Source organism: Podarcis filfolensis, assembly GCF_964270895.1.
Source record: "Podarcis filfolensis genome assembly, chromosome: 17".
Taxonomy (NCBI): Eukaryota; Metazoa; Chordata; class Lepidosauria; order Squamata; family Lacertidae; genus Podarcis; species Podarcis filfolensis.
In genome coordinates, this window is record NC_139621.1 from 19,317,212 (window position 1) to 19,342,851 (window position 25,640).

The window sequence follows — 25,640 nt, forward strand, 5'->3', positions numbered from 1 at the left end:
TACCTATTTATCTACTTGCACTTTGACTTGCTTTTGAACTGCTAGGTTGGCAGGAGCAGGGACCGAGCAATGGGAGCTCACCCCATTGTGGAGATTCAAACCGCCGACCTTCTGATCCGCAAGTCCTAGGCTCTGTGGTTTAACCCATCCTCAAATATCTCAAGGGCTGTCACATGGAAGATGGAGCGAGCTTGTTTTCTCCTGCTCTGGAAGGGAGGACCAGAACCGATGGCTTCAAAGTACAAGAAGGAGATTCTGATCAAACGTTGGGAAGAACTTTCTGACGGGAGGAGCTGTTCAACAGTGGGATGGACTCCCACAGAAGGTGGTGGACTCTTCAATAGAAGTTTTTGAGCAAAGGTTGGATGGCCATCTGCCAGGGATTCTTTAGCTGTGATTCCTGCATCACAGAGGGTTGGAATGGATGACTCTTGGGTTCCCTTCCAGCTCTACAGTTTTGTTATCCTATACAGCCACTTGCCGACCTCTCCATCACTGCTGCGGCTGCTACCTTCTGTTGAGCTATGAAACACCTTCCAGGGGCATACTTCCAGTTAACAGTGCATAGGATTGCTGCTTAAGGATGCTATTTAACAATCACCTGCCTTCTAGGGGTGTGACAGGTATACTCTCTGACTACAGAACATTCCCATGAACTCTGGGAGTCCCCCAAAACTCTGCCTTCCCCAATAAATGATACGCCAGGATCTCGTGTACAGTCCAGGAAGCATACTGTGTAGATTCTGGGTAGGCAAAAACCTATACAATTGTAAAAAAACAAAAAAGTAGCTAGGGAAGATGTTGTTTTAAAGTCTTCTTAGGAAAGGAGGGAAAGCAAGCAGTAGCGATGAGGTGGACCTTGGGTACAGTCTGCTGCTCCAACCAGCTGCCCTGCTCTGATCTGAGAGGTGCTCCCAGACATCCCTTGTAATGTTAAAGGACCACAAGGACAGTGTTCCTATTGTGCAGTCCCAAGAGTTGCCCTTCTGCCTTGCCAGCCTCCTCCGTGGCACTGCAATATACCGTTGCACTTCCTGAATGGCGAAACGTTCCATGCAGCCGCCTGAAGTCCATCGTTTCCACATCAGGTCTCCAAAGAAACACTACAAAATGCCATTCGCTTCCAGAGCTCAAACGTGGCTCTCTCTCTCTCTTTTCCAAGTTTCTGTCTCTGCTTCTGCATCGAACAGCAGTTTCTATGGATTCACACACACACAAATACACATGCATATGTACATCTATAAATACACATGCACACAGATTACAGTATTTCTAGCCAGTAGAATCTGGGGGCAGGGCAAGTCCTTTTGCCAAAATGGAGCCGTGTTCAGCTGTTTCCTCTTCACTGTGGACTCCCCCACCCCACCCCCAAGAAAATGATTACAGTGGTACCTTGGGTTAAGTACTTAATTTGTTCCGGATGTCCGTTCCTAACCTGAAACTGTTCTTAACCTGAAGCACCACTTTAGCTAATGGGCCCTCCTGCTGCCGCTGCACCGCCGGAGCACGATTTCTGTTCTCATCCTGAAGCAAAGTTCTTAACCTGAAGCACTATTTCTGGGTTAGCAGAGTCTGTAACCTGAAGCATATTTAACCTGAGGTACCACTGTACTTATTTGACTTTCTCCATAGATCAAATAACTAAAGATGTTGACTCGCTCTCTAGTAGAACAATGACTTTCAAACTTTATGCCTTTAGGGAACTCTTTCCATGTTTATTGGATTGCAAAGGATTCTGATGCATGTTCCAGGACACACACACACGGTAAAGTTTAGTGTGTACTCTAGCCAGACAAATTTAATACCTCCTGACATTGCTATACATTGCAAGCAGGGGAGTGTTCACAGTGGTGGGCAAGCTGTGGTTTAGAAAACCTGCTCCCTGATTACTGATTTTTCTATTTTATTTTTTTAATACACTTTTATTGGGTTTTTTAACATCATTTCCAACAGTCATATAACATAACTTCTTATCTTATACAATGTTTTAGACTTCCGTCAACACCACTGATGATTTTTTGTTCTTTATCACTTATTCTGCATTTCTTAATTTCTCTATTACTCTTAATTATCATTAACTAATAGTTCTCCTCATAGTCTTTCTTGCAATATTTCAAATAGTCCTCCTTACAAAACTTCTTGCAGTCCTACTAGCGTAATCTGTTCATTACAATTACTTTTCAGATAGTTCGTATATTTACTCCAATCTTCTAAGAATCTCTGCTCCCGCAGGTTTCGAATCCTTCCTGTTAATTTATCTAATTCTGCCTAGTCCGTGAATTGCATCCGGATTACTGATTTTTCTAAGTGGGGATCCTCTGATAAGCTTCCAAGGAACACCGGAACACCGTCTGAAAAACGCACAGGAGAAACTGATCAAGGAATGTTTTCTACCACGGACACCTTGGTTCCATCAGGATCTGGCATGTTTTGACCCAGATGGAAGAGGAACAAGGAGCAGGAGCAGGGGGCGTCTGGCAGGCTGGGACCCAGGGATGGTGATCCTCCCCTTGGGATTCTAGATATTGGGGAGGGGGAATCAGATCTGCCAACTTGCTCCACTGGCCCTCCTGCAGAGCACAATACTGTGGTCAAGAACCAGGCATCACCTCCATCAATGGGATCAGAAGCATCTGCCTAGATGCATGTGCAGCAGTCCTATAGGGTGAGAGAGTCTCATGACTGAGCTTTCCCCATGTCTGTAAAACTTTGTGTCAACTGTTGGGACAGCTTTGTAGCTTCCGTTTGGATCAGAACCTCTTGCATTGTCATGTAACTTGGAATCATGACATCGTTTGCTTCTCACAGAGCCTGTGAAGCCTGTATAAAGATATATATCTTACTCTCAAGTAAGAGCTGCTGTCGTCGTGTTTTGCAATCCTAAACATCTGGAGAGTGCCAGGTTGGGAACAGAGAGAGAAATTAACTGACGTGTTTTTTAAAAACTCGTCTTTTAAAGCAAAACATGGCCCCTTTACTGGCTTCCCCCAATTAAAAACCATCATGAAAATACTGGTTGCAATTCAATGATATAACAATGTACATAATACAGTCATACCTTGGGTTACAGACGCTTCAGGTTGCGCGTTTTCGGGTTGTGCACCGCACCGAACCAGGAAGTACCGGAACGGGTTACTTCCGGGTTTTGGCACATGCGCATGCGAAGAAGCACTAAATCGCACTTTGCGCAGAAGAACTGTGCAGACGCGGTGCTGCGGGTTGCAAACGTGCCTCCCGCACGGATCATGTTCACAACCCGAGAGTCCACTGTACCTCGGGTTAAGAACTTAATTCGTTCTGGAGGTCCGTTCTTAACCTGAAACTCTTCTTAACCTGAGGTACCACTTTAGCTAATGGGGCCTCCCGCTGCCGCCGTACCGCCGGAGCACGATTTCTGTTCTCATCCTGAAACAAAGTTCTTAACCTGAGGTACTATTTCTGGGTTAGCAGACCGAGGTACCACTGTATGCAAAACTTGATGGTCGCAGGTATAGGAGCAAGAAGTGAAATTCTGACTTTACATTGGCTCAGTTAGGGTGCTATTTGCCTGCTGCTTTCTGCAACAACAAAAAACCCCTCATTTCAAGAAGAAAAAAACAGCCCTGTCCCACTGCATCTTTTAATAACATATCCTTACAGAGGGAAATAGTCTATAGCATTCTAAAGGGTCGCTACAACATTTGGTTCTAATCGCCAATGTTTTATGGATTCCTTCCCTTTTTTATTTTATTTCTTTCTCTTTTATGATGTTACTGTCTAAATTATGCCAATAAAAGGATGGATGGATGGATGTTCTAATCCATTTATCAACACGTCCCGATAGTTCAGCAAATCCAGCTCATTCCCACATTCTTAACAGCTCAAGCCCAACCATGCCTACTCGGAAGAAAGCCCTACTGAACACCCATCAGTGAGGCTTGGTGATTTGATGCTAAACAGCTAAACCAAAGCAAGTCTGGCTGCGGGTGATGCCATGAATTTGAATGTGATCAGGGCTCCTTGAAGAAGAAAGGTGGGGTGAAAATAAAAAAAATATATAAAATAATAAAATAAAATATAAATATAAAATAATAAAATAAAATATAAATATAAATATAAATATAAATATAAAACAATAAAATAAAATAAAAATATAAAATAATAAAATAAAAAGGTGGGACGTAAATAAAATAGAAATTAATATACAATACAATACGGGAGGAGACCTCAGACATTCAAGTGAGGCTCTTTTAGGTGATAAACGGGAAAGCTCGGCTCTCTGCTCCGTTTGATCCGTTTCTGCCGGATTCAAGATGCGGGCGCCGCGCCCCAGAGCCAGAAAAAGGTTAGAGCCATGCATAGCAGCGGAGCAGCCGCAGATTCCGGGGCAAAATGCGAACTTCCTACGCAAAGCAGGGAGCCGCTCTCCGTCCTGAAAAACCGGATAGAAAGACGTTACTGGGGTTTTCTTTTCACGCTTACTGCGTTCCGCTTGCGGATTCTCCACAAAATCACTTTTTTTAAGAAGCCCACATTGAAAAGTACTGGGAGGGGGAAAGGTGCCTACGAAGAACCCCACCCGCATCGCCGGAAGTATGAAACCGTGTGTCACTTTACCCTTTTTTCCTTCTTCCTATCTCTATGGGGTCCTGCGGCGGCGGCGGCGGCGGCGCGCGAGGGTGACGCCACTTCCTGTCCCTCGGTCGCCGTGCTGCTGCTGCTGCTGCCCGCTACCGGGCAAGGTCGTGTGGAGATGGCTCCTCCGGGCTCGGAGCTGGGCCGCGGCGGCGTCGTCCCTCAGGGGACGACGATGGGCTACACGGCCGACGAGAAGCTTCGCCTGGAGCAGCTGAGGGCGCTGCGGCGCCGCTGGCTGAAGGACCAGGAGCTGAGCCCCAGGGAGCCCGTCCTGCCCCCGAGGAAGCCCGGCCTGGTGGAAGGCTTCTGGGAGGGGTTCCTCAAGCCCGGCGGGCTCTGGAGGCAGCAGGTGAGGCGGGGAGGGAGGGAGGCCCAAGTGATGATGGGAAGTTTTGCTTCTGCACATGACTCTGGCAAACCGCTCTAAGCTGAAGCATTCCTTCCTCATCCACCCTAGAATGTTCAGTTCACATTGAGTTCATGAAACATCGTACCCTGACCTGTTCTTAATGCATGGTTGACCACATCTACGGAATGCGATAGCTATGTTCTTTTAAGTCTTGCTATATCAATCACTAGTAATAGTTTAATAAGAAGCTATATCAATCACTAGTAATAGTTTAATAAGGAGGTTTTCATGCTTGTCCAGTTCTGTGTTCCCTTTCCCAACCTTTAATCTACTGGTGATTAATGCCTATATGCAACCCTTGCATTGTATTTGTGTTAACCAATCAGCAACAAGCACATATGTGGCAATGCTGTAATATTCAATAAAAGGGACTCCCCGAGACATGCTCGGGAGATGCCTCCCATATGACACTTGTCATTCGTCTGTCGTTTATTTTATTTCTCTTTCCTCGCGGGTTTAGGTCATGCATAGGCAAACTCGGCCCTCCAAATGTTTTGGGACTACAACTCCCATAATCCCTAGCTAACAGGACCAGTCGTCAGGGATGATGGGAGTTGTCGTCGTCATCGTCATCAAACCTTTTATTGGCATCACATACAAACATCCAAAACAAATCAATACAGAATTACCACTTCCCTAGTGGCATTGTGGGTTAAACCACAGGGTTAAACCACAGAGCCTAGGACTTGCCGATCAGAAGGTCAGCAGTTCGAATCCCCGCGATCCGGTGAGCTCCCGTTGCTCAGTCCCTGCTCCTGCCAACCTAGCAGTTCGAAAGCACGTCAAAGTGCAAGTAGATAAATAGGTACCGTTCTGGCAGGAAGGGAAACGGCGTTTCCATGCGCTGCTCTGGTTCGCCAAAAGCGGCTTAGTCATACTGGCCACATGACCCGGAAGCTCCCTTGGCCAATAAAGCGAGATGAGCACCACAACCCCAGAGTCGGTCACGACTGGACCTAATGGTCAGGGGTCCCTTTACCTTTACAGTGGCACAAACATTTGCTCAAAGAAAGGAGGCAGGGCAGTCTATCGTCACATCTCTTGGTCTCCAAGGGAGATCAGACGTCTGCAGGGTATTTTGATGGCAAAAAACCCAAATAGAGATATATAGCCACTAACTTGGTGAGCTCCTGATCATTCCCCAGTAATAGAAAATGTATGACCTCTGACTCTGGTTTCCATTGGGGGATACAGAGTTGATCTAGAAATTGCTGGCGGAGATCAGCATATAGTTTACAAATGAGAACCATATGTGTGAGGGTTTCCACCAGGTGGTCTTCACATGGGTAAGTTCTTTCTCCTTCCACTCTGCCTGAGAACCTTCCCTAAAGGAGTTTTGATGGATTTGAATTAAACCTGGCCAATGAAAATTTTCTTCTTTCTTGAGGGTTAAGCAGAAATTCAAGAAATTGGATGTGAGGGCAATCTGGCTGCGACATCTGTTACCCCATTGATCGCCAGGGTTGATTTGAGTTGTAGTCCCGAAACATCTGGAGGGCCGAGTTTGCCTATGCCTGGTTTAGGTATTGGTTCATTGCAGCACCAGATTTACATATAAGCTAAACAAGCTGTAGTTTAAGGCCCCACTCTCGTGGGGGCCCAAAAAAAATGTAAAGGAAAAAAAATTGGATGTACATTTCCAAAATAGATAGATAGATAGATAGATAGATAGATAGATAGATAGATAGATAAAACCTACATACAGCTACAGTGGCAAATGGCCTTAGATACCTATTAGGTCCATACATTACCGTATAGCATATATTCAACACACACAAAAAACAAACAGCAACAATTTGTCATTGACAAAGGACAGCTGGACATATAAAGGGCCCCATTACCTTCAGTAGCTTAGGGCTTCATCAAACCTAAATCCGGCCCTGGTTCATTAGTCCATCTTTCGTTTGCCAATTCATTTAGTGCGCAGTGGTTTATTCATTTGTTTGCTACATTGATAATCCGCCCTTGCCTTCCAAGGAGCTCCAGGAGGTGCATGTGGTTTCCATCCTCCCAACAACTCCATTTACCTATGCGTTCATTTTACTCGTTTAGTTGCCATTTTACTTAGCATGCAGTTGTTTTATTCACTTGTTACATTGATAGACCACCTTGGGGTGTTTTTGTTTCAATTATGTATCCTTGTGTTTTTATATTGTGATTTTATCCTATGAACCGCCCTGAGATGGGGAGCCACCGCAGAGAAAGCCCTGTTCTCGTGTTGCCACCCTCCAGACCTCCTGAGGAGGAGGCACACGAAGGAGGGCCTTGGAAGATGATCTCAGGGTCCGGATAGGTTCATATGAGAAGATGTAGTCTTTGAGGTATTGTGGTCCTGAGCCGTTTAAGGCTTTATAGGTCAAAACCAGCACTTTGAATTGGGCCCAGAAACTAATCGGTAGCCAGTGCGGTCGGATCAAGATTGGTGCAATATGCTCAAACCGCCGCTGAATTCTGCATTAGCTAAAGTTTCCAAACTGTCTTCAGAGGCAGCCCTCTGAAGGCATACGTATAATGCCTTGCAGTAATATAACCTTGAGGTTACCAGAGCATAGACAACAGTAGGCGATCCCTGTCCAGATAGGGGTGTAGCTGGGCCACTAGCTGAAGCTGATGGAAGGCACTCCGGGCCACTGAGGCCACCTGAGCCTCAAGCAACAACAAAGGATCCAGGAGTACCCCCAAGCTACGAACTTGCTCCTTCAGAGGAAGTGTAACCCCAGCAAGAGCAGGCAACCTCCCACCCATCCAGTCTAGGGAACCACCCACTAATTGTGCCTCTGTCTTATCTGGATTGAATTTCGGTTTGTTGGCTCTCATCCAGTCCATTACTGAGACAAGACACTAGTCCAGCACTTCCACTGCCTCAGCTGCAGATGGAAAGGAGAAATAAAGCTGAGTGTCATTAGTATACTGCTGACAACCCCACCCAGCTGTTTCATGTAGTTACCTATTTGTTTGCTACATTTATAAACCCCTTTGAGTGGTTTTTGTTTTGATTATGTATTTCTGTGTTTTTATATTGTGATTATATCCTGTGAACCACCCTGAGAGCAGTGGGTATGGGGCGGTGTACAAATTTAATAAATAATAATAATTTATCTTCCAAGGAGCTCAAGGCGGTGCATATGGGGTTTCACACTCACAACAACCTTGTTTACGTATTCATTTATTTTACTTGCTTATTTGCCAATTTGCTTAGTGTGCAGTTATTTGTTTGTTTACTACATTTATAAGCTGCTTTTACCTTCCAAGGAACTTCCTGTAGCTGTGCTGGACAAGAAGGCGTGAGGTTACAACCCCAAGCCTTGCTGGAGTTTGTTCCTCTTATGACTAACCATGGTATATTGTGGCACTCAAAGTAGCCCAAAGTCTGGCGTGAATTAATCCTAAACTATTTGTTTTAATTTTTATGAATGGAAAAAAATATTGTTTATATCAAAGTTCTTAAGATGTCAGGAACTAATAAGAAAAAACTGCTTATTTTTAGGTATTCAAAACCTACAAAGCTTCAAAGTTTCTTGTAGTTCGGCTCCTTATTCCTTTTTGGCTTGCCCACTATTACACCAAGTATCACCTAGCGGTATGTATTTTGTAGCATTTTGGTAATACAGCTTTGGGACCTAGCCATGAGCATAGATTTATGGATATACAATTTTCTGTGGTGCTTTTCTCCACATCCCCAACCTGCCTTTTGCTGAAAATCATAGGTTGCTGTTTAGAAACAGACGGCCAACTTCTTAAGCCCAGGAGGCTGGACTACCTGTCTGTGTGACATCATTTTCCTCCAGCAACATCTTGGCTGTAAAGTTTAACTCCTGTCCCCCAGGTTTAAGGAGTTGAAAGGTGCCCTTCCCTTTTGGGGAACAGGAGTTAGAACAACAGAACACTTTGTATCCAGTAGCCAAGGCCAAGTCGCTGCCTGAAACCTTCAAAATTTTTAGCATGATGAGCTTTGACATTTCTAGTTACTGGATGGCAGATGAAGCACCATACAGCCTCTTCCCTTTTCTCTTCTGCTCTCCTCCCACCCAGCTTAACAAGATTGTCAAAGCTGACTGCACTAATAGTACATTCAGTAGGTGCTTAGGCACACAGTACAAAGGGGGATTGGTGTATGGGAAAAATATATAGTCAAACTTTTTTTGATTCTTTTGCCATTAAAAATATACCTTTGACTGGCTAAAATTCCTCATATATACTGTTGCTTTTGAATTAGGCACTGTAGATATACTTGCTATACTTTTAAGCTGCTTTCTGAAGGTGTTTTTCCTAGAAAAGGGCAGTATAAATAGCTAAACAAGTGCATGTAATTTTGTGCTAATGCCAAAGATCAGATTGCGTCTTCCTGTTCATGGGAGTGAAGCATTCTATTGGGATGTGTGTGTTTTTCTCAGCTGTGGAGGACTTTGGCTCACTTAAGAGAGCACAATGGGCTGCGGCATAGCAAAATAGTTGCAAGCTACAAGGGACTGAAAAGCTATTGAGATGGGACAGGGTATAACAAAATGCCCAAAGAGCTTCCAGAATGGCGACTTCCCTTGGAATCCTTAAGATTGCTATTTTCATTCACAGCGTCGGCCATACGGAATAGTCGAGACGAAGCCCAAGATATACCCAGTGAGTAAAATTTGCTTTTATTCCTTTGGCAGTCTGCTGTATAGAGAATTAATAAAGCGGCTACGCAGAGCAGGAGTGGAGAACCTCAGACCTGAGGGATCAATGAGGCCCTCTGGGTCTTTGTCCAGTCCTCCAGTCCTGTGTTATGGCCTCTCAGGCCATATACATCACTGTTCCTGCTCTGCGGTTTCAAGTGCTTATTCCAGGCTGAAATATGTTCATGAACAGTGGTGATCCCTTTTGCTTGCTTTGGCGAAGGATTGGGGAGGGTGTATAGAGAAACTTCAGGCTTTTGTGTGACTGAAAGGTATCCTACTGTACAAAGGCAAGTTGCTCTGCCCATTTTTTACTGGCCAGGTCTGATTTTGCTTCTGACTACCCAACTTCCCAAGGGACATGGGTGGTGCTGTGGGTTAAACCACAGAGCCTAGGACTTGCCGATCAGAAGGTTGGCAGTTCGAATCCCCACAACGGGGTGAGCTTCCGCTGCTCGGTCCCTGCTCCTGCCAACCTAGCAGTCCGAAAGCACCTCAAAGTGTAAGTAGATAAATAGGTACCGCTCTGGCGGGAAGGTGAAAGGCGTTTCCGTGCGCTGCTCTGGCCACATGACCCGGAAGCTGTACGCCGGCTCCCTCGGCCAATAAAGCGAGATGAGCGCTGCAACCCCAGAGTCAGCCACGACTGGACCTAATGGTCAGGGGTCCCTTTACCTTTTTACCCAACTTCCCACCCCGTCCTACAGCTTCTGAAGGGCGGCCCATGACAAACCAGTAGCACATAGTAAAACTTTTACCTATGGGTCATAGAATTGTAGAGCTTGAAGGACCATGAATGAGGGTATTCTCATCCAACCCCCTACAACCTTTCGGCCCACGTGTATAGGACCCCTGAAAACAGTGTGTTTGTTGTTTCTGTGGGGCTGGTGTAAATACACAAGAGTCATTCTCTGATCCTGGTATGAGAAATACAGTTCCAGAGTGAGCATTTTCACTCACAGATAGCAGGTTTGGAGTATACTTATTTCTCTGCTCTAGGAAGACTTTGTTTTTTATGGTACAGGTAAATTGCAATTTAACGTGCATTTAACTTGTGCACATCCAGCTTTATGCACTTGGCAATTAAAATAAATAAATAGAGGGAGCAGGTGTCCGAGAAAAAAGACTTTGGCAATCCCACCCACCCTTGAACCCAATGGGTTTTGTCAATACACAATTTTGGGTTTAGGAGCTATCCCTGGGACACAACCCCATGTAAGTCAAGAGTTGCCTGTATAGCAAAGTATACGTGGTTTTGAAAGAGTGAGTTTAGTAAATCAGTTATATAGCTGGAATTTCTGATTTGCAAGAAAATATTTCCAAAATGTACAGAAATAGGAACATATTTGGTACTGAAGAAGGATGTGTGCTTCATTCAGTGTCTAAAACAACAGTGTTACAACAAGAATTATGATTTCTTTTAACTTCTTAGGGTGACATAATTATGGAGACGGGGGAAGTAGTTCCCCCACTGGAAATACCCAGCAGCCATCATTAAGCGGCTCAAGAACTTGGAAAACTACAGATGCGTGTCTGTCTTCAGGATGTATCAAATTTAACAATAAAGATGACTTCCAGACTACTAGTACGGCTTTTCATTTTTGAAATAAACATGTTATTTCTCTGACTTGCTGTTCAGAACAGTACTGGAACATCCCTGCACGGCACACAGCAGGGAACAATCTTACAAATTAATAGCATTTTCTGATAGCATGTACTGCCTACTCCAAAGAAAGGGATGGCATGTGATAATGTGCTCAGGGACTCTCAGTGCAATTCTTGTAGGTGTTGTTATCGAATTCACTCATTATAATTCTGGATGCAGGCCAAGGATAGATTGCAGCTTGGCTTGTATTGGGGGGTGGAGGGGGGAAAGAGCGCAGGCTTCAACCATCAGTTAAAACTATTCAGGTCATGAAGTGTAATACACAACAGTTTAACCAGCATTTAAAAACATGGCAGAATGAACCCATTTAATACCCGAACAAAGCCAAACAGAAAAAGAAACTAAAGCTACACATTATATTTACATATAAATTATGCTGCCATAAAAAATCAATAACCCTTTAAAATGACCTTATAAAGTATAGGATCTTTTATTACAAGGATTTGATAAGCATATACTTCTGCTTAATTGAGGATAATGTAAACTATTGGGATGGGGAGGAGTAAGAATGTTTCTTCAAAATCATGTACTGTCATTTGAGAATAGTCATTGGAAAATAGAGCTTTGGCTGGAATGCAGGATGTGCTCTTCAGATGTAGAGCGGCCCTTCATTTTGTTACTACTCACCTTTAATCTCTTAATAGATTATTAATATTGCATTGTAAATATTAATGATTATATTGCTTCCAGATATTCCAACACTTCTGTGTCTGGGCTGTTAAAACAACTTCTGTGTATGATCACTGTCTTATTGAAATAAATCCAGCGAAAAAGTTTACAGCTTCATTGTTACCAATTTATTGCTTCAACAGTAGAATTCTATAATCTGTTTTGAACATGGAATTAAGGAGTTACCTCTCCACCTTAAAATAATGAGTTTGTCATTCAACCTACAATCCCTATATATATAAAGTTAGTGGAGTATTCTTAGGTGTGGCAAGTCTCTTTTTGTGCTTGGCTGTCAGGGCCAATTGCCACATTGACCCAAGTGGAAAGGAGAGATACAATGGTGATCCTGAGGCTATGCACACTCTTACAGAAATTTCTCACAACAGACAGCAAGGCCATGCTGAATGCTATCGTTGCCAAACAGAGATTAGTAAACAGTGATAAATTCTACACTTCAAGTTGAAGATCAGACTGGTTGTGACGGAAAAGGAAAATCAGCTCAGTCTTGGGAGAAGGAAAACTTCTCAAAGGAGGGAGAAGAGATGCGAACTGATTTGGAATTTTATTTATTCTTGCATTTCTTCCAAGTAGCTCAAGGTGGGAGACGGTTCACCTCTTTATTTCATCCTTACAACAGCTCTGGGATATTATTTGTTCCTTTCATTATTTGCACATAAACCATCTTCAAGTGACTTAGAAAATTTATAAGCATAAAGGATGGTATAAAATACGAAAGAAGAGCAATGCATACAAATAAACCTATAAAAGAAATGCAGCAAAACTTCAGCCAATATGTTAGGCTGAGAGGATGGCCAAGTTACACCTTGTGTGCTTCATGACTGAGTGGGATTTGAACCTTTGTCTCCCAGATGGTAGTTTGACACTAAGCACTGCACATACTGTTTCTCTTTTTAGATTTCAGAAAGAGTAAAAGACATTAGGAAGCCTGGAAAAAACTGGATTTCATTCATTTTCACTATACATGTGATAAATCAGGTTTGCAGATAAAATCTGTTCAGAAGTGATCCAGATATTTAAAACAGGCTCTTTTAGGATGCAGACTTAAAGCCTCATGCTTGAAGTGAAATGTATCCGAATCAGTGAAATGGAAGGGATCTGAACTCTAAAAGTTGTCTTCTTAGTTGATGTTAGCAGAGACAGGCATGTGAAAAGAGAACATTCTTTTTCATTGACTAAGAACATAAATTCCTTCCTGGTGTTTTCTTGCTTTAATCCTGATTTGAGAAGTTTCAGTATTTTTAATTTTTTTGTAAATCTTGCTAACTTTGAATTCAGATTCTGTTCACAACTCATTCCAGCCGCAATAAAACAACTGTGGATATCTTCACATTGCTGCATGGCCTGTGGGAATGTTTTGCTGCTGAATGTCTCACAGATTCTGTGTTTCTGCAGGGTAGACTTCCTTCAGCTGCCATTTGGCTGCTATTCGTGTTGCATAAATGACATATCCCCATGAAAGCAATACAATGGTGAGAAGAATCTGTTAAAGGCAGAATAAAATGGTGTTTATAGACATTTACATTTGACATGGGAAGCTTGTTTCCAAGCAGAATAAAATGGCTTTTGTTAAGCAGCCCTGTGCCATACATTTAAAGCAGTAAATGCATTAAACCACTTTAAATAGCCATGGCTTCTGCCAAAGGATGCTGGGAACTGTAGTTTGCTAAGGGTGCCAGGAGTCGTTAGAGAAACCCCTATACAGCGCATAGTGCTGCAATTCCCAGAGTTCCCTGGGAAGGGAGACTGTGAAACCACCACATTGTATTTTTGCAAGGGGAACAGGACTCCCCTAACAACTCTCTGCACCCTTGCACTACAATTCTCAGGATTCACTGGCCGCAGACAAAAAGTGCAGTGCAGCTGGGGCCAGTGCTCCAAATGAAAAACCTCCATTATAATTAGAGCCTGGTGCTGATAACACCATGGTTGCAGGTTCGATCCCCATATGGGACAGCTGTATATTCATTAATTCCAGTATTTCAGTGGGGTTGGACTAAATGATCCTCGGAGTCCTTTCCAACTCTTCAATTCTGTGAATTGCAGCATATGCGCCCTTGGCCTGCGTACCCAGGAAACGTACATAGGATTGCAGCCCAGTAATGCAGGATCCTGCGCCTGTCTGCACAGCAACCAGCCTCACTGAGTTCAGCGGTGGTGGGCACGGGACAGGATCGCAGCCCAAACCGCCGCCTACCAAACTTCCCGTTGCCATGAAGGGCGTCAGGAGCATGACTCCCTGCTTGCTACGGAAGACGCCAAAAGGAAACAGGAGCGCAACGGGCGCCTTACCAGCGAATATATCCATTCCAGCGTCCTCCGGCTGACTTGCGCCATTCTCGCGCTCCGTCCGACTCGCAACCCGCAGCGGAGTCTCGGGAAGTTGCGTGAACAGGAAAGGGAACCAGCGGCTGCGTCCCGGGGAGCCATTTTCCTTAAGGGAGGCAAAGCTCCCGACCCGTCCCGTTGCTCGAGGGCGGCCCTTTCCTCGGACCCCACGCGCGATCGGGACTCTCTCTCGCGCAGGAGAGGCGCCAACGGCTGTAAACCCGCCGAGAGTACCAGTCCCGGAGCTCAGCTCCTACCGAGCACGCCTGGCTCTGGGTTCGAGTTCTCCCTTCCCTGAAGAAGCATTCAGCATGCATATTGCTTTCAGGTCCCGCCCGGCGCTCCTTCCCGGGCTAAACCGTGCATAGGATCGCAGCTTTAAAACGCTTGCGATCTTGCGATCCAATTATTTGGGAGGAAGCTTCGTGGAGCTCCGGGGCTTGCTTCCAAGGAGAGATGCTCCGGGATGCTACGGTTCCTGCGCCAAAAGGGAGCCTCCCTTCCCCGCTCGCTTGCGGTACCCGGACCCCCGGCGGGCGTCTTTGGGGAAACGGTTTCTATATAGGAAGGCTTTGATTCCCCACTCATCCTTTAAAAAGAAATAAAAAATAGTGCCAGGAAGGCTCGCTGATCTATCTATCTAATTCAAAATCTGCATGGCTTTAAAACCTGGGTCTCCCGCGGTGATTGAACTACAATTCCCATCATCCCTATGTAACAGGACCAGTAGCAAAGGATGATGGGAATTGTAGTCCAAAAAGAGGCGGTGTTTGGGAGACACTGGCTTGTAGACGATTTATTACACACGAAAGCTTATATTTAGTTGATCTTGTAAGGAATTATTTAAAAAGATTTTTCCTCTTTCATCTTGTTATTTATTATGGCTTATAGACAGACAGACAGTAGATAGATAGAAAGAAGAGATTTGCAAGGGTGGGCTGGGAGTTGGACGGGAAAAAACAAAACCGGGCAGAAACCGACATTATAAGGCTGGGGGAGGGGGGGGGCTTCACTTGATTGACAGCAAACGGCCACAACTGTGGCGTCACTGGGGGGAAAGGGGTCTGTGGGTGTGAGAGAGAGTGAGTGAGTGATATAAACCAACGCAGGGGTAATTTTAATAAGTTTTCCTGTTAACCCGGAAAGGGAAGAGGTTGCGTATCCGGGTCGGCCAGGGCCAGAGCCGTCCTGAGGAGCCGCCGCCGTCGCCCAACGGCCGCCTTCGACGCCGATGGGTGACCCGCGGGAGCTTCGCAGCCGAGCCTCCGGGGCCAACGGCCCCCGGCGCCAGAGATCGAAGGCTCAGGTGAGCGTTGGGCTGAGGAAGGGGGGGGGGAGAGAGAGAGAGAGAGAAGGTCGGGTCATCCGGGCACTCCGCTTCCGTTGCCCCCCCCTCCCACACACCTCCCTCCGCTGTTAACGGCACACGGCCAGTCAGTCGTCCCGGCGCTCGCTCGCTTTTCTCGTCTCGCGCCTGCGCCTGGATGCTCCTTGGCTCCCCTGGGTCGCCGGTGTCAGTCTAAGGTTCCCCCCCCCCTCGCCCTCCCCCTGGGAGTGTGGTAGGTGGTGGGGAGAAAGTGGGGGTTTGGTTAAAATTATGTTTTGGTGGAAGCCGCCCAGCCTGGCTGGAGAAACCCAACCAGTTGGGCGGGGTATAAATAATAAATTGTTATTGTCATTATTATTGCTCGACTCAACACTACTCTCGTTATTATGTACAGGAAATACAATGTACATGCCGTAAGGAAACCAGAAATATATATTACCAATAATATATATAACCAATCACATAATATTATATTATATAGGGGGGGGGAGGTTGCTCCAGCCACTCTGGGTGCCTTCCTGAATATATATCAGTACATAATAAAACACTAAACCTTGAAATGCTTCCCTATACAGGGCTGCTTTCTAAAAATCATATAGTTACTCACCTGTCATCAGTGTCACTATCAACATTATGTACAAGAAACACAATGCGCATACTGCTTGGTTGTAAGGAAACCAATGATATATATAACCAATATATAACCAGTCATATAATATATATTGGGGGGGGGGGGAGTCGCCCCAGCCACTCTGGTTGGCTTTCAACAAATTAAGCACAGTAAAACCGAACATTAGAAGCCTTCCTATACAGGGTTGCCTTTCAGATGTCAGTTAGTTGTTTATTTCCTTGACATCTGATGGGAGGGCGTTCCAAAAAACAACAACAAAATATTAATATTCTCAGCCAAAAACAGCAGCTTAAAAAGTAGCTGAACCTCATAGAGTTTCCACGCATCTGAATTGGTGTTTTAAGGAGGCTCCAGAAGTAGTGCAGGGAAGGCAAAAGCACTGACTAGGCTTTGGGGAAGAAAGTGGGCAAATTGTAGGACCCTGTCAGAGCCCTCAAGCCTCCTTCCCAAAGTCAGGCACATCGTTTACACAGCTTTGGGGAGGCAGCATGATGCTGAGAACTGACTGCCCAAAATGCCTTGAGGGCTGCATGTGTCCCTTAGGCTGTGCATTGGACCACCTTGTGCTAAGGGCTTTTGTGTTGACCAAAGCACCAAACTTCGAAATGACAGCTGTCAAGGGCCACTCCTTTAACAGACACATTATTTAGATAATATTGATGCAGTGTTGTATCCTGTGTTGTGATTAGACCCAGCTTCACTGCTGCCTCTCTCTTCTTTGCGCTTTTTCTCCCTCTGTGCTTTGCCATCCTGGTTATGGAGACATGGAATATGTTTCTTCTGCTGTCGGTATAGAAACTGTTTGGACTGGTAAAGCAGGGATGGCGTTCTCTGCTTCATCAGCCAAAAATAGCTTTCTGCAACTGTGGACTTAACAGAACAGGTATGAGAGAATGGTGCATGGCCTAGGGATAATGATAGGGGACTGTTTCCAGGGCTGCAGGCCAGATTAAGCTCATGGATCAGAGGTTCACCTTCTCTGTGGTTGGAGGTTCAGTTGGCTGACACTGTGTAATTTCACTTCCAGCTAACTCAACACTGATTTGGATCATTGATTTGGATCACAGATTGCTGAGTGCACGTGGAGCATTGCCTCTCTTTTTTCTTATTTGCAGAATGTGGCACCGGTGACAGAAGACTTCACAGTGGATCGCTGTTCACCCAAAGTTGGCACCAATAAGCTGCATCAGACAATGTCCTCAGATTCCTCACCAGACTCCAAGTGTCCAATCTGCCTGGACCAGTTTGAAAATGTGGCCTACTTGGACCATTGTTGGCATAAGTTCTGCTTTCGTTGCGTGCAGGAGTGGTCCAAAAACAAGGCCGAATGCCCGCTCTGCAAACAGCCTTTCCACTCCATTGTGCACAGCATGAGATCGGAAGATGACTTTAAGGTTTATACAGTCCGGCCTTCAGACACGGACTATTTCGCTAATCCTGACGGGAGGCGATTCCGTTACCGGACAACTTTAACAAGGGAGCGCCGTACGTCAGCTTATCCCCGGAGAAGTTCCTCTTCTCGAACAACAGTGTCCCCTCCAGACAATGGGATTTTGTTTGAAGGGTTATCCAGCCAGACGACGAGGCAAAGAAATGCAGAAATGCAGCAAATGATCAGGCGTCTAGCTTCGAGGCGACAAGCCTGTTTAGAAGGCAGGTCCATGCGTCAGATTCAAGAACAGGAGATAATCAACTTCCGAAGAGCTCTGTACCGCTCTGGCACACGTGTCAGGAGCATTGAGGACGGAGGGCGCTATAGAGACATATCGGCTGAATTTTTCCGCAGGAATCCTGCCTGCCTCCATAGGCTCGTTCCATGGCTAAAGCGTGAGCTCACAGTCCTGTTCGGCGCTCATGGGTCTCTGGTCAACATTGTGCAGCATATCATCATGAGTAATGTGACCAGATACGATCTGGAGAGCCAGGCATTTGCTGATGACTTAAAGCCTTTCTTACTTCATCGCACGGTGCACTTTCTGCACGAATTCATCAGCTTTGCCAGATGCCCCTTTAACATAGAGGCATATGATCAGCATGCAAATTATGATTGCCCTGCTCCATCCTACGAAGAAGGGAGCCGGTCTGATTCCTCCATTATTACAATCTCTCCAGATGAGGCAGATGCTCAAGAACCAGACCATAGTTCCTTTGCAGCTGGTATTGGTCAGGCACCATGGGATGATGAGACGCCTGGTCCATCATACTCCACTTCAGAGCAGGTTCGTGCCGCTGTATCTACTGCTTTGGACACTTCGGAAAGCTCTGATGGAGAGCCCTCTGCTAACCCAGTTGAGTTGCAGGCTCAGTTACCGGCTATCGTGGAGATGAATGGTGACAGCTGCGATTCCTCCGACAACTGTGTTATTGTTGGCTACGTGAAGCCGTTAGCAGAGAGAACGCCCGAACTAGTGGAGCTGTCTTCCGACTCTGAGGAATCTGCTGGCGAGAAAAGCGAAGATGTGAAGGCAGTGCAGCCCATCCAGTATCACAGTTTTAGTGACACCGATGCCAGTGGGTCCGCATCACCGTTCTCCATTGGATCTGGAAATGGGAGCACCAGTTATAAAGCCAGCGTATCCCTATCCAATAAAAGGAAATCCAAAAGGAGTGAAAAGGAGGGCAGTAGTACAACCAGAGAACCAGCTACCCAATCTTGGCTACAAAGCTCCCCTACAAAAAAAGATGGTGATGATGACTACAGTTTATCCAAAAGGAGGAAATGTGAATCACATTCACGTAGCAGAGAGCATCGTGGCCTGAAAAGCAAGAGGAAGCATCGCAGTATGGAGAAACGGAAAAGGAAAAGAGACAGTAGCAGACATAAGCATAGGAAGGACAAGAAGCGGTCAAGAACCCGAGACAAGAGTCTGTCTCGGAAAAGCCAAGCTCTTTCTGTGAGTAGTGAGAGCATTGAATCTAGAGATCTAAGCCGTTCTAGATCACACAGCAACGACAACAGCAAAAGCAGATCAAAGAGCAAAGACAGTGATTACTACATAAGAGACAGTTACGTAAGAGACGCCAAGTACAAATGGGAGTGCACCATTTACAGCAGAAATTCAGCCCGAGATGGGTATGAATCATCTTACAGGAGAAGGATTCAGGCCAGAGCTCGGTATTCAAGGCAGTCTGCCAGCCCTGACTACAGAATGCAGTCCTTTTCTGAACGGATGAATACTCGAAACCCAAGAGGTGACAGAGAAAGCAGGTATTACTATTATGAGAGACGCAGATCAAGAAGTCGCTCCAGCAGCAGGTCAAGGACTCCTCCCAGAGGGCCCGAGAGAGTGCGATCTGAGAAGCCCAGCGGGAAAAGGAAATATAAAACTCGTCACCTGGAGAGTGCCCACGCGGGAAGTGGGGAAGCCTCTTCGGCAAAAGATGCAAGCGCCCTTGAAAAATACAAGGGCTTTGACAAAAAGAAAGAGAGCTTTTCGGACAGACAGCCTGAGGCCGAGAGTCGGCACAAGAGAAGGATGCAAATATCAAGGAGCCCAAGCGTGGAGATTATTTATGAAGGGAAAGCCACTGAAATGGCAAGGCATCATAAAAAGAAGAGGAAAAGAGAGAGGAAGCCGCGCAAGAACCACATTGACCCTTCCCCGTTTTCTTCTCCAGTGGTAATAACAATTGACAGTGACAGTGATAAGGACACTGAGATCCAGGAGAACACAGAGTATGAAAGTAGCATTTCCTGGAGTCCTACAATCCCGCAAAATGAGAGAGAGGCAGAGTCTCCTTCGTCGCTCTTGGAAGCCAGAGACTGTAATTATGACAGAGTTGATGAACTGGAAAGTGTGGACAAGGACAGCATTGTTACTTCAACTACTAGGACGGTGGTAGAAGATGTGACTTCAAATGGGGATGTACAGCCGCAAGGAGCAGCCAACGGACACACCCCTACTTTGACAGACTGTGGTACTTCATCTAGCATAGGAAATCAGCCTAGCAGTGTAGAAGCTGAATCTGCCAGCCTGTTGCCAACCACCAGAGCGCCTTTGCTGTTAAGGATCTCAAGGAAACTTATTATTGAACATTCATGTCAATTGGACTTGTCAGAGCAGAACGTATAACTCCTAAGACAGAACTGTTTTTGAACGAGGATGTTTCCCGCCCCCCTACCCCCAATCAGACTTTTCTTGAAAGTGACAAACCTTCTCATGGTTTCTGTGCTAAGAATTATGAAATCACTTATGCATAAAGAAGGTCTTGTCCTCCCATTTTTATACATAAGCCCAAGAAAGCAGAACATCACTAATCTCCAACCCCCTTCCCCATTAGATTTTATGTTTCCTGTGTCACAAAATCATACTGTTCCTCTCCCTGCCCCCCCCCCCCCGCCGGCCACCCCTGTAATATAAACCCTCTGGTATCTCATAGCTTTTTAATATGTAATGTTAGGAAATAAATTCAGGTTTAATTTTGCCATGTCCTTGATCTGCTTAGATTGACTTTGCTTTGTGCCATTGATTCTCCACTTTAATGGATCACTTGCAGACCATATTCTTTTTGCTGCTACTGCCCTTCCCTTCCCAGCTCCTCTCTTCCTGTGCTGCTTCATGCACTCTGGGTGGTACCCAACAAAGTCACACTCAAGAGTAGACCCATTGAAATCAATTAACATTTCAGTGGCTCGACTCTGAATATGATTAACATTGGCTACCACCCTTTTGAAAGCAGTGGGCTGCTGGATCCAGACCTGAGGTACCCTACCCCACCAATAAAGATCCATGGTTGTTAAATAATCTTGATTCAGGCTGCCCTTTGAGCAAGTATTTCATAGGAGTTCCAATAAAGACGTTCCTGAAATCTATTATGTTTACCGTCTACACGCTTGTTTGCTTTCCAGTTTGCGAAAGCTGACCACACATTGAATATTGCTAGATATTGGTTATCTTAAAAACAAAACTGCAGAATTTGTAGATCATCTAGCAGTGTCATTCCTCAATGACGGGAGATGAAGAAATAGTGATTTCCTGTTATTTAAGTGGACTGCCAGCCGAGGATGTAAGGGGAGAAGACATGGGAAGGTGAGAGCTCTGGTTTGGAACCAGCGAAAGGTCCTAAAAGGTTTCGTTGGCTATTCCCCATGAGCAGATCTTGCAAAGTGATGTTTGAGTCGGCTGCTGATGCTGCATAGCAAAATGAGTTGTTTGGAATGAATAGTTAACTTCAGATGTGGGAAAATTGGGTTGGTCTTTAAAAGAGAAATGAAATAGATTTTATACTAAAATACAGAAGAGTGATGTCTTCTTAATTTGCCAGGTTTTGGGGGTTTTTTGACTGCTGAGCATCGCTCCTCATAGAGGTTTTAAGCTTACATCTTCCTATAGACATAAAAATGTACAGTATTTTTCGCTCTATAGGACACACTTTTTCCCCTCCAAAAATTGGGGGGAAATGTGTGGCCGTCCTATGGAGCGAATGAAAGTTCCTTGGCTTCAGCGATAGCAACGCTAAGCCTCCGAAGCGCAGAGGGAGCGCTCCCTCCGTGCTCCAAAGGCTTCGCTTTGCTTTCGCTGAAGCCTGGAGAGTGAGAGGCGTCAGTGCGCACCGACCCCTCTCACTCTCCAGGCTTCAGGGATAGCCCCGCGCAGCCCCTCCGGCAGGGAGAGGCTGCACGGGGCTATGGCTGCTTTAGCCTGTACGCTGCTCTTTGGGGCTGGGGGGGAAATAAGATTTTTTTTCTTGATTCCCCCCCCCCTAAAAACTAGGTGCGCCCTATGGTGCAGTGCGCCCTATGGAGCGAAAAATACGGTAAGTCTCATTGTGCAGCTCCCACTGAAGGATTTGTAGTGCCACACCGCAGTCCTGGATTTGTACAAAGTCAAAGCGGAGCCCCGTCAGAGGATTTCAGGTGTTTCATCTCAATCCTGGATTTGCATGAAGTCAGGGTGGCACTAAGACAAGCCGCAGAACCATTGGGAATAAGATGGGAGAGACAGTGAGGGGGAAGTGGTGATTTTAAACAATGACAGAAGTTTGAGTAGAGTGAGCAGGGGGAGACACGGGGAAGAATGCCAGTTTAAAACAAGGTTTGAGTTGAATTAAGGAGTTTGGAAAGGCTCTCTTGTATTAGCTTTCTGATGTTGGATTCTGTGTAGTACCCATGTCTGCTAATTCTCTTTGTTATTTTTTTTTTAAGGAACAACCCCTCAGTGTCCCCCCATCCTTTCTTTACTCAAACCTCTGCTTATTTAAAACCACAGTCCTCCGTCTCAGTTCCTTTGCCCGAAAGTCACCCTCTGAGTACAGCAAGAAGGGAGAGATGCTGAAAGGGTACGAAATGGCCTTTAAAAACTTATTCCGTTGCTCACCTGCCTCTCGTGAGACTGAAAAGGGATGAGGAGTCCTCAAGTATTCCATAGTACCTTCTTGCATATGTATTTCACTCCTGGTGTTCTGTGTTGCCTTCAGTGCGAAGTTCCAGATTCAATGTACTAATTTAGAAGAGGTTTTTTTAAAAAAACAACCCCAAAATGAAACATAAAAACACCCATATACTGTAGGTACAGCATCCTGCAGATGAACCTCACCTTTGCTAACTGAGCAAGTTAACTTACAGGATTCTATTTATCTTAAAGATAAATCAGCAAGGGGCATGTACACAAAGGGGGCTTCACAATAAAGGCATGGAAATTGCAATGGGGTTGGGAAGGTGAAAAGCAAGCTTAGAAGTTGCATGGGGTAGGAATAGGAAGTTACTGGGGGGCAGGGGATGGGAGAGAGGAGCAGGCAGGAGCACCACCCCATTTCTTAAATAATGCTAGAAGCTTTCAAGACTGAATATTAAAATGCTCTGAAATGACAGAAGAAATTTGGGAACAGTCGTTCAGACCTGCTGTTTATATGGCCTAGTGATTTCATTTCCCACCTCCCCAGGTTCCTTCTGTCTTGCAGATGGTAAAACATTATGAAGGCCAGTGATTGTTTAGTCCATACAAATGAATACTTTTTTATTTTGGACAAAAAACTATAAAGAGAGAGAAAGAGATGAAACTTGGCAGCTTTTCCTATGATGAATGAATGGAATTAACAGCCAGATTATACTTTGTGCGATAAAACTGTCTAATCCTAATGAGTCATCGCTTGCCTATAGGCTTCAAAGACCATGAATCTCTTGCATTTTGGAAATTTTGCAAAGCAGTGTTTTATCATGCCTATCCATACATGCCTAGAAGACTTCTATTTTTTTGCTTGGTACACAGTATTTAGGAGCTGCATTTTTTTTTGTTCCCTCTGGGTAATTGTGCAAAACTAAAAAGTTTCCTGTTTAAAACAAATACCGTATTTTTCCCTCTATAACACGCAGATTTTTTCTCCTAAAAAGGAAGGGGAAATGTCTGTGCGTGTTATTGAGCGAATGTGTGGTCCCTGGAGCCAAATGGCAAAAAAAATCAGGCAAAAATCAAATCGCGCGTCTCGGAGAAGGGAAACCTGAAAAGAGGAAGTGGCTGCTTTCCTGCATTCTGCCTCAGGGTCTTACTGCCCACCCTCCTCTGTTTCCTTGCTGTGTTTGCTCAAACGGAACAAAGAGCAGGGAAAGCCCCTCCCCTCCAGGCAAGCAGAGTGTAGTCTCTGTGCTCCGGTGCTGCTGAAAACATGCAGGAGGGAGAGAGAGAGAGAGAGAGAGCTGGCTGGCTTGGGTGGGTAGGTGAGGGAAAACTTTTGCCTTCCTTTCCTCCCTCCCGTTATACCCCTCTCCTGCATTCTTAGCCAGCTGCTTCTCTGCACACCCCTCTCGTGCTCCTTGTCCATTCTGTATTTTTCCTTCCTTCCCCACTTAAAATGTGGTTAAAAAGCATGGATCCACATGGATCCTCAGGATCTTTGCATCGGGTCACCCCAAATTCACCATCAGATCACATAGCATGTCCATGGCTACAGCCTGCCCCCCAAAAATCACACACGCACTGTTGCCTGGGGCTGCAATGGTGCAAAAATGTGGTTAAAAAGCATGGATCCACATGGATCCTCAGGATCTTTGCATTGGGTCACCCCAAATTCACCATCAGATCACATAGCATGTCCATGGCTACAGCCTGCCCCCCCCCAAATCACGCACCCACTGTTGCCTGGGGCTGCAATGGTGCAAAAACGTGGTTACAAAACATGGATCCTCAGGATCTTTGCATTCGGTCACCCCAAATTCACCATCAGAGCACATAGCATGTCCATGGCTACAGCCTGCCCCCCCCCAAAATCACACACCCACTGTTGCCTGGGGCTGCAATGGTGCAAAAACGTGGTTACAAAGCATGGATCCACAGGGATTCTCAGGATTTTTGCATTGGGTCACCCCAAATTCACCATCAGATCACATGTCTGTGGCCACAGCATGAAGCACAAAAATGATACATCCACTGTTTCATTCAGAATGTTTTTTCCCTTGTTTTCCTCCTCTAAAAACGATGTGCGTGTTATGGTCAGGTGCGTGTTATCGAGCGAAAAATACGGTAAGTGAATTCATAGTGGTGTGTCTGCTGCTATTGCAGTTTCTGCATCAGATATTGTAACAAGACTTGGCTCGGAAAGCTGGAAATGTATGCAGTTTCTGTTTCCATTTCTCAAGATGCAGGGAAGAGAGTGAATTACTGAAGTGGGAACCTGCCTGCTCCTTATATTTTGTAATAGGGCTGCTTGTTGTGAATTCCTCGTGGCGCTTTTAGCAGAATGCTCACAGTCCCAGGTTCTTTAGTGCAGTATTATTTATTGTGAGCAAAATATATATACAAATATCTACAGAAGCAGTTCGTATAATCAGACAGAGTACCTGGCTGCACCTTGAGGCAAAAGGAAACTCCACAATCATCTACCCCACTCCACCACCACCACTATTGGACAGGCTTTACCTTTAAACCGGTGACAGCCAATCACATTACTGCTGAGTCATTCCACAGAGAGTATTACATCAGACTGTTGCAAACTGAAGCCTGCAGACTTGCTTACAGAGCATCCTGTGAATCCCAACCTGCTGTGTGAGAAATGCAAATCTAAAGCGCCCTTTGGTGGATATGGGTCTTAGCCATAGCTTGGAAATTTTTGGGACACCACAGTAGTGTGCAGATCATGGTACATGGCACATGTTGACGATGTGCTAGATTTTCATAACATTTCCTTTTCGGAGACATTCCTCCTTCCCTCGGTTCCGGCTAAATTTGTGGCTCTGGGTATCAGCTGCTTCTCCAAGGTTGTGGTTGTGGCAATGTCATCTTGGGGGAAGGTGTTGTGCAGGGAAAGACAGGGAGGTAGCAGTAGGGGATTCAAGTGGTGGTGAGACCAGAAGACGCAGAGGACTCCTCAGCCCTGCACCCATCCTAATA

At 45.4% G+C, this 25,640-nt stretch overlaps 2 protein-coding genes across 3 annotated transcripts; both read left to right on the forward strand.

Annotated features, from left to right (window-relative positions):
• The first annotated feature begins 4,668 nt into the window (after positions 1 to 4,668).
• Positions 4,669 to 11,260, forward strand: NDUFB6 (NADH:ubiquinone oxidoreductase subunit B6). The gene is made up of 4 exons (XM_083594164.1): positions 4,669 to 4,966; positions 8,514 to 8,606; positions 9,599 to 9,643; positions 11,111 to 11,260. Exons 1-4 carry the CDS (start codon positions 4,733 to 4,735, stop codon positions 11,174 to 11,176), a joined length of 438 nt encoding a protein of 145 aa, XP_083450290.1. The 5' UTR covers positions 4,669 to 4,732; the 3' UTR covers positions 11,177 to 11,260.
• Positions 11,261 to 14,326: 3,066 nt separating this feature from the next.
• TOPORS (TOP1 binding arginine/serine rich protein, E3 ubiquitin ligase) lies at positions 14,327 to 21,130 on the forward strand. 2 transcript variants are annotated; one of them, XM_083592997.1, is made up of 2 exons: positions 14,327 to 15,665; positions 17,433 to 21,130. In XM_083592997.1, exons 1-2 carry the CDS (start codon positions 15,591 to 15,593, stop codon positions 20,388 to 20,390), a joined length of 3,033 nt encoding a protein of 1,010 aa, XP_083449123.1. In that variant the 5' UTR covers positions 14,327 to 15,590; the 3' UTR covers positions 20,391 to 21,130. The 2 variants fall into 2 exon arrangements, with proteins under 2 accessions (XP_083449123.1, XP_083449124.1); XM_083592998.1 differs by lacking the exon at positions 14,327 to 15,665 and adding an exon at positions 15,786 to 15,918.
• The last annotated feature ends 4,510 nt before the right edge of the window (positions 21,131 to 25,640 follow it).